Raw genomic sequence first — 8,902 nt, 5'->3', positions numbered from 1 at the left:
AAAGTGCTGGGATGACAGGCTGAGCCACCAAGCCCGGCCACCTGCCCATCTTTCAACGGGTGAAACTGAGGCCCAGGTAGAAACGGGTGAGCCGCAGGTCTCCCCGCCTGGCGCGGACCGCAGCAGGCAGTGACTGATCCCGCGGCAGGCGAGGCCCGGTGCTGACGAAGCAGGACCGGCCCGTCCCGGGGGAGCTCGAAGTGTCCGGGAATGAGGGCAGAGGAGGACACCAGGGGGTGTGGGTCGCTCGCTAGGCCGGGTGTGGCCCCCACGGGGTGACCTCCAGGAGGAAAGAGGGCCGTGAGATCCGGCAAGGAAGTCTGGAGGGACAACAGGTGTGACGGGACCTGGGAGGCTGGCCAGTGCCAAAGCCCTCTTTGCGCTGCAGGCTCACGGCAGCCTGCGCTCTGCGGCTTTTGTCTTAGGTTTGCTGAAATGTGCCTTTACTTTTAGAATAATCTTAGATCTAACCAGGTGCGGTGGCTCACGCCTGTCATCGCAGCACTCTGGAAGGCTGAGGTGGGAGGACTGTCTGAGCCCAGGGATTCAAGCCCAGGCTGGGAAACTTGGCAAGATCTCGTGTCTACAAATAAATTTTAAAATTAGCCAGGTGTGGTGGTGCCTGTCATCCCAGTTACTAGGGAGGCTGAGGCTGGAGGATCGCCTGAGCCCAGGGAAGTCGAGGCTGCAGTGAGCTGTGATCGTGCCACTGCACTCCGGTGACAGAGCAAGACTCTGACTAAAAAAAAAATTAACCCACAGGTTCGAGACCCGCCTGGGCAACCTGGCGAGACCTCATCTCTACAATAAATAAAAAAATCAGCCGGGCGTGGTAGCGCGCGCCTGTAGTTCCAGCTACTTGGGAGGCGAAGGCAGAAGGATCGCCGGAGCCCAGCGGGTCGAGGCTGCGGTGGCCGGGAGCGGCCACTGCACTCCAGTCTGGGCGACAGAGTGAGACTCCAACTCAAAAAAAAAACTGAAATCGAGGTTTACAGAGAAGCTACAAAGACAGCTGCGAGGCGTCCTAGGTGCTCAGTACCCACTGTTCCTTATTTGCATCTTACATGAGCATAGTGGTACGTTTGTCATGGTTAATAAACCAATGTTGATACATTATCAACCAGAGTCCATGCTTTATTCACACTTCCTCGGTTTCCCCTAATGTCCCTGCCCCAGGACCCCATATGGCATTTATTCATTGTGTCTCCTTGGGCCCCTCTGGGCTCTGACAGTTTCTCAGATGTCCACGCCCCCTGGTGCCCTCCTCCGGTCTCATCCCCAGAGACCTCTGAACCCTGACACCCATCTGACACCCTGGGCAGGCCTGGAAGTCCAGTCAAGACTCACCTGGGGTTTCTCTCACGGATGTTTTTTTTTTCTTTTGCGTTTGGGGTCTCACTCTGTTGCCCAGGCTAGAGTGCAGTGGCGTGATCATGGCTCACTGCCGCCTCTAACTCCTGGGCTCAAGCAATCCTCCTGCCTCAGCCTCCCAAAGTGTGGGACTGTAGGTGTGAGCCACTGCACCTGAACTTTCATGGGTTTTCTTTTTTTTTTTGAGTTGGAGTCTTGCTGTCGCCCAGACTGGAATGCGGTGGCCGCTCCCGGCCACCGCAGCCTCGACCTGCTGGGCTCCGGCGATCCTTCCGCCTCAGCCTTCCAAGTAGCTGGAACTACAAGCGTGCGCTACCATGCCCGGCTGATTTTTTGATTTTTTGTAGAGATGAGGTCTCGCCAAGTTGCCCAGCCGGGTCTCGAACCTGCAGGCTCAGGCAATCCACTCACCTCAGCCTCTCAAAGGCGTGGGATTACAGGCTGAGCCACCGAGCCCGGCTTTTCGTGGGTTTTTAAAAATAGGATCAAAGGTGGCAGCATGCCCTCTGTGTCTCCGGCAGGCCTTATTTGTAGTATTTTCTGAAGAAACCAGGAGCCCACTGGGGGGTTCTGGCCCTCTTGGCCCTAGTGCTCAGAGGGTGGGGGGCACACAGGGCTGGGGTGGGCCCTGGGGGGGCTGGGCCAAGGGCTCTGCCACCCACGCCCTCGCCTTCAAACCAGCGTCTTCCCATTCCACTAGGGCCGCTCCGTGGGACCAGCGGTGTCCATGGGGAGGGTGTGGCCAGGATGGGGTTGTGTCCCTGGTGACCTGCCCTGGGGAGAGCCAGCACCAGGGAAGGACGATGCTTTGTTGGCCTGAGGAGAGGCCAGTGTGGAAGGAAGGAGGCCCCTACCCACGCCACGCCCAGTTAGGCTCCCAGAGCCCTAGACCCGGTCCAGCCAGCACGTGGCTGCCGCCCCCACCACGCCAGGGTCTGGGATCCCTGACCCACAGAAACTGCGGGAGAATGATGGTGGCCACTAGGTCGGGGACCCGCTGGGCAGCCAGAGGGAGGCATGGCCAGCATCCTGGCTGACGGGTGGGCTGATGGACCGAGGGGCGGGGGAGCTCAGGGTCTGGGCTCCCAGGATGACCGGGAGCAGGGATCGGGCGAGCAGAGGGCTGAGGACGTCACCGGAATCCGCGGGGGCCAGACGGAGGGTAAGAGGCCCACGGGGGAGGAACCCGGGGAGGCCAAGGCAGGCAGAGCCACCAGAACTGTGGGCCTCTGTCCTGCCATCCCAAGGTTGGGGCAGGCGGATCTGAGCCCAGGAAGCTGGGGTTGCAGGGAGCTGTGAGCTCACCCCAGCAGTCCTGCCTGGGGCCTCAGGCTGAGCAGGGGTGGAAGGTGACTCACCGCGCCCCCGTGGCGTGGGCTCCTTTCTCGGGCGACACTCCGGAAACCCGTGAAGAGGTCTCGCGTGCCGCCTCCCCAAGGGAGCTGGATTCCTCTCGCAGGCTGTCGGCACTGAGCAAGCAGACTGGCGTCGGGGGTGCGGCCTGAGGCTCGGGCAGGGCCAGGTGCACAGGGCAGGGCGTGGCGTGTGGGGGGGCAGGGCTGGGCAGGGAGGCCGGGCAGCAGCTGGCAGACAAGGGTGGCGGGAGGGGTTGACCCTGACGGGGAGGGTGGGGGAGCCCGGCTGTGTGTGGACAGCTGTTTTCCAGGGGGCCCAGGGCGACGTCTGGGGATGGGTGTGGGTGTCACGCCTGGGGGTGCTCCTGGCGCTGGGGGTGTCAGGCGGCCCCGCTCAGAGAACAACTGGGCTCCGTCATCCACAGGGCCTGGGGAGACTGTGAATTAGTTATCTGGAAAAAGGGTGAGCCTGCTCCCTGCTCACAGGATCCAGAATCAGCTCCCGAGGGGACAGGCGGTATGGACCTGGGAACCCCAAGCCCTGGGACTCACCTTCTCCCCCTCCCCCTCGGTGTGTGGATTCCAAGGGTGCAGCCCCCTGGGGCCTCCGGAGGGCAGAGGGTTCAGGCATGAGAGGCTCTTGGGGCCAGGGGGTCTCAGCTGGGGTGATTCTGATGGCACCGGGTGAATTCTGGGGACGGGCGCGGTGAGGAGCTCCAGGCACGGAGGGGATGCAGGCCAGAGACGGGGCTCACCCCCGCAGGGCCCAGGACGCCCCCCAGGGATCCACAAGCTGGGGGAGCCCTGGGTAGGGGCCACAGGGCGGGACGAGGGGAGGGCTGACAGCGAACCTCCAGGCGGACGGGGGTGGAGCCTCCCGGCAGGAGGGCACACACACAGGGAGGTGCTTGCTGCACCCTGCAAACATGGGTCAGGTCTGTCTTCTGGCGCTCTGTTAGCAAGTGCACCAGGCCAGCCACCGGCTGCCAGGTCAATTCCTCAGGCCCTTCTAGAACATTTTTTGGGGGGGTGGGTAGGAGGCTCACTGTCGGCCCAGACTGGAGTGCGGCCACCGCAGCCTCGACGCGCTGGGCTCCGGCGATCCTTCCGCCTCCGCCTTCCAAGGAGTCGGAACTACAGGCGCACGCTACCACGCCCAGCTCATTTTTTACTTATTTATTGTAGAGACGAGGTCTCGCCAAGCTGCCCGGGCGCGTCTTGAACCCGCGGGCTCAGGCCATCCACGCACCTTGGCCTCCCAAAGCTCTGGGATTACAGGCTGAGCCACGGAGCCCGGCCTGGAACATTCTTCACTGAGCACGAGCCAGGCCGGTGGCCCCAGCCTCCTACCCACCTGCTACAGACAACGAGGGTGTAACTGATGTCCCGCCTCCAAGGGACACATCAGAGCTTGGCTTGCCCAGGCCAGCTCTGAAACCAACATCCTCACAGTCCACAGAAAACAGAAGTGCGGGGCGGTGGGGCTCGGGGGAAACTGGGCCAGGGCTGAGGTGGGCATGGGGACTGCACCATGGCCTTCCAGCTCATTCACCAGCACGGTGTATCCTGCCTCGATAACCTGGGCCCTCGACGTCTGCTCTGCCTGGCTGCTGCTTCAACAGTTTCCCACACGGCCCGGAGGGGGCCTGGCACCTCGAAACGGCAGGGGCCGTCTCTGTTTCTTTTTTGTTTCCTCAGAGGCAGAGTCTGGCTCTGCGGCCCAGGCTGGAGTGCGGTGGTGCCGTCGTGTCCTGCGGCAGCCTCCACCTCCTGGGCTCAGGTGATCCTCGCGCCTCAGCCTCCCGAGTAGCTGGGACCAGAGGCGCCACCGTGCCCAGCAGAGATTGTATTTTTTCATCGAGATGGGGTCTCTCTGTTGCCCAGGTTGGTCTCAAATTCCTGGGCTCACGTGAACCTCCTGCCTTGGCCTCCCAAAGTGCTGAGATGGCAGGCGTGAGCCACTGCACCCAGCCTCCGCCTCCACCTCCGAGCTCCAGCCGCAGGCCGAGTTCCTGAGAAGCGGCTCTGCCAAGTAGGCAGGATGCATCTGGGGTCCAGGCAGGCCAGTGCCCCCAGCTCATAAACGGCATTCAATCCCAGGCTGAGGCGTCGACGCACTGCCCTGGACAACGCCGCGAAAGCCGGGAGAGAAGTGAAATACGAGAAGACGCACAAGTCAGTCTGGGGCGGTGGCTCTGTGTGCCCAGAACCTCCCGGGGCATCTGGCCACGGGACCGCATGCGTCCGACCGGCCAGTGTCCCTGGCCCCATGGATGGCAGCTGGTGGGCCTCTCCACGGGAGGCACAGGCCGTGAGCTGTGTCCAAGGAGCGCGGCCGGCAGCCTCCCGCCCCCTCGTCCGCCAGGCTCACAGGCCTCCACAGGCACAAGGTGGCAGCACAGGAAGGCGAGGCTGTGGGGCGGCCCAGCCGGGGCCTGGGTTTGCGACACGCAGACCTGAGCGACGGCGAGGGAGACGGTCGGCGGGGATGCGCGCAGTGCCCGTGGTCAAGCACACCTCGGCCACCGCATCTCTCCAGGGTGTCCTGGTGGCCCGCCCCCCCACGCAGCCCAGCTTCTGCATGTGGTAACAGGCATCCACCCAGATCAGATGACCCAATGGGCAGGGAACAGCCAGAGGGGCTGGGGGCCGTGCGGCCGGCCCCGCCAGCATTGACCAGGCTCCCGTCGGAGGGTCGGCTTGTGACACGAAGTCCTGGGCATCAGCTCAGAATGCATGCTCCGTGTGTCTGGCCGTGACCTCACAGGCAGGCCCCACTTCCAGGGCCCAGGTGTCAGACCATCAAGGCCACGGCCTTCCCACGCCAGACCCCACGGCCGCCCCATGACTGCGGTGGCCGCCAGGTAGGGTGACGGCCACACTGGTGTGCTGCCCCAGCCATCGGGACACGTGACCAAGGCCACTGACTACAGCGCAGGGGACAGATGCCATGCGCAGACACCCACGTGGGGCAGAGAGGCAGGGAGGGTGCAAGATCTGGCCGAAGCGACCAGGCCGCCAGCTGCACCAAGCCCCTCGGCGCCCAGGCCAGTGCCCGCCCCTGCCTGCCCGCCCCCAGCACAGGCGCCCATCCGTGGCCACCCACTGCCCCCTCACACGTCCAGAAGGCTCACACGAGCACTGGAGACACCTGTGTTCTGGAGCATGTTCAGTCAGATGCTGTGCAAAAACGATTTAATGCCCAATGCCACGCAGAACAGGGTGCCCGTACACCAAGCAGCAGCCGCACCGAGGCCACAGGTGCCCAGCGGCCAAGGACGCAGGCCGGCCCTCAGAGCCCGTTCAGGAGCTGCGCCTTGAAGACTCAGAGGAGCTTTCCCGAGGGCGGAGACCAGGCCACGATGCCGGCGCCCCTCCCCCGCCGTCGGCGCAAGGGCTGGCCGGGCCGTGTCACCGGTGGCGCCGAGTCCTCTCTTCCAGGAGCTGGTTGTCAAATATTTCCTTTTCCCTTCAGGAAACAAAGGACAGCGGGTGTTGAGCACCGAGCCGCTGGGGTCTGCAGGGTGCAGAACGGAAAGCCGTGGCTTTGTGGGGCCAGAGCCAGTGTGGGAGGATGTACGGCTCGAGGGGTCGGCGGTGACGGCGACACAGAGCCGAGTGCGTCAGAGCCGCTGAGCTGTGTGGATTTTGCAACAACTTTAGAAAATAATTTTCTAAAGAGGAGATAAAACATCAAACTGTCCTATTAAGCAACCTCCCTGCAAGACTGTCTGACAGGAGCACACCAGCCGCCCCCGGGAACAAGGCTGGGGACAAAAGAGACAGGCAGCTGGCTTTGATGTCGCCCTGTCAAGGCCTCAACACGGGCACGATGGGCCAGCCGGAAGGAGGCACCAGGACGGCCCCAAACGCCCACAGACGGGCAGGGGAGCGGCCACACGGATCTGCAACGTGTCAATGACAAGCCAGGCCTGCGCACAGCTCTGCACATGGGACTCTGCGAAGGATGGCATGTGGAGAGTGTCATCTACACTCGGCGTGGCCAGTCCTGGGCCCCCAGCCTGAGGGCACCGCTCCCTGACGCGTGCCCGCTGGATGCTGTGGTGGCCTGTGCGCGTGACCCGCGGGCTTCCCCACCACGGCACCAAGTGTCCCTTCGACACGGTTCTCTCGAGATGCTTCCAGTGAGCAGGAGCCACCAAGGCCTCGGGAAGCGTCTGGCGCTGGCGGCTTGGAGCAGGCACCAGCGCAGCTGTGGCAGGAGGTGCAGGTGGGGAGTGACTGAGAGGCCCTGAGGGGGCGAGGGGGGACGCGGGCAGGGTCACGCATTCCCCAGAACTGTTCGCTCACTCGGTGAGCATGACAGGCCGGACCACGTGGATCTGCCAACGCAAGCACCGTGTGGCTGCTTCTGAATGCCTTCTCGCTGGCAACTCATGGGGTCAAGAACACGCGAACAACGCCCTCCCCACCCCCGAGCCCAACGGCTCTGAGAGCCCTGTGGACGCCCTGGCCCCCTCTCCCTGGCATCGCCAGTGGGCACCTCCCCAGGGTGGACGTGGGGCCACTGGAGCAGCGAGCTCCCCACATAACGGCCGCGACCACATGCCTGGGAGGAGGCGGGGCCAGCCCTGGCCGGAGACCCCATTTTCGGCCCTAGTTGAGTCCTCAGCCTGTCACGGCTGTGGTCCCCTGGCTCCATCAAGGCCTGGCTGTGTGCCCAGAGGCGGATTAGGGGATCCGAGGGCAGAAATCCAGGGCGGCTGGACACACGGTGCGGGGACATCTTGATCACAGCGTCCTGCCGCCTGGCCCGGAGCCAGGCCTGGCTGCAGCCAAAGGGAGAGCTCAGAACGCAAACGTCAGCCTCCGCAGGGAGAGGGCGCAGGCACAGATCAATGCGTGACCCGCAGCCAGGACCGGCACGTGGGGACCGGCTTCCCTGCCGGCGCAACACACGCAGGTGGGGGCCCTACCGGTAGCTCAGCGGAGGCCCCCGGATGTACTTCTCCTCGGCCGTCTTGTAGTCTACTGCATCCACGGCCGCAATCGCACAGATGATGGCCTGCGGGGACACAGCACTCAGCGGCACCGCCGGCCAGGCCCACGCGGCGCCGACCCAAAGCTGGCCAGGCCCACGAACACCAACGGAAGCCAGCCGAGCCCACGCAGTACCGACCCAAAAGCCGGCAGGGCCTCTGGACCGACTTGTTCCCAGCTAGAGACGTACACCCCACCAATGACCTGCGCCCACACTGAGCCTCTGAGTTCGACTGGTGATGCCACCTCTGGGACTAGAGACACCCACATCACTCAGAGCAGAGAACGAAAGGGGAGACCCAAACCTGCAGGTACATTTTTGAAAATCTATAAATTTACTGTAAAAAAAAAAAAAAGCGATAGAAGTAAGCTGAGCACACAAGAGATGATCCAGTGCTGAAGAACCACTGATGATATTTTTAGGTGAAATAACAGCGTTGTGGCTGTGGTAAAAAAAAGTTTTTTGAAGCCAGGCTCGGTGGCTCAGCCTGTCATCCCGTGCCTTTGGGAGGCTGAAGTGAGTAGATGGCCTGAGCCCGTGGGTTTGAGACCCGCCTGGGCAGCGAGACCTCATCTCTACAAGAAATCAAAAATCAGCCGGGCGTGGTAGCGCACGCCTGTCGTTCCAGCTACTCAGAAGGCTGAGGCGGAAGGATCGCCGGAGCCCAGCAGGTCGAGGCTGCGGTGGCCGGGAGCGGCCACTGCACTCCAGTCTGGGCGACGGAGTGAGACTCCAACGCAAAAAAAAAGAAAAGAATAATGACAAATAATAAATACTCCTGTGGCTTAGAGCAGGGTCTCTCTCCTTGGATGCTGTGACCACTGGGGCCAGGTCGTTCTCTTGGGGGGGGAGGGGCTTCCTGGCCACCGTGAGTGTGAGCAGCATCCCGGTTCTCCCCTCCTCTGCGCCAGGAGCAATTCTGGCCATGACACCTCCACACAAGGCCAGTGTCGCCTGTTTGAAAGAGAAACACTGAAGCATTTATGGGTGTAGAAACGTTTGAGGGTGTTTTGCCCCCAAAATAATTCTGGGGGTGAGGGATGCATGAGGGCTCATCCATACCCACTTGAAAATGTCCTCGTCGGGCTCGGTGGCTCAGCCTGTCATCCCGTGCCTTTGGGAGGCTGAGGTGAGTGGATGGCCTGAGCCCGCGGGTTCGAGACCCGCCTGGGCA

At 62.7% G+C, this 8,902-nt stretch overlaps 1 protein-coding gene across 1 annotated transcript in view; it reads right to left on the bottom strand.

Annotated features, from left to right (window-relative positions):
• Positions 1 to 5,904: 5,904 nt before the first annotated feature.
• Positions 5,905 to 8,902, bottom strand: part of LOC103250592 (PWWP domain-containing protein MUM1) — a 12,084-nt gene continuing 9,086 nt past the window's right edge. Inside the window, exons 8-9 of the mRNA XM_021708106.1 lie at positions 7,664 to 7,752; positions 5,905 to 6,195 (exon numbers count right to left, since the gene is read on the bottom strand). Of these exons, the coding sequence (XP_021563781.1) occupies positions 6,138 to 6,195; positions 7,664 to 7,752 (147 nt within the window). The 3' untranslated portion in view covers positions 5,905 to 6,137. The remainder of the gene's footprint in view (positions 6,196 to 7,663; positions 7,753 to 8,902) is intronic.

Source organism: Carlito syrichta, unplaced genomic scaffold (assembly GCF_000164805.1).
Source record: "Carlito syrichta isolate Samal-C Ts95f unplaced genomic scaffold, Tarsius_syrichta-2.0.1 Scaffold130663, whole genome shotgun sequence".
NCBI classification, from domain to species: Eukaryota; Metazoa; Chordata; class Mammalia; order Primates; family Tarsiidae; genus Carlito; species Carlito syrichta.
Note: the sequence above shows the minus strand (reverse complement) of the source record. Positions and strands in the feature narration are given on the sequence as shown.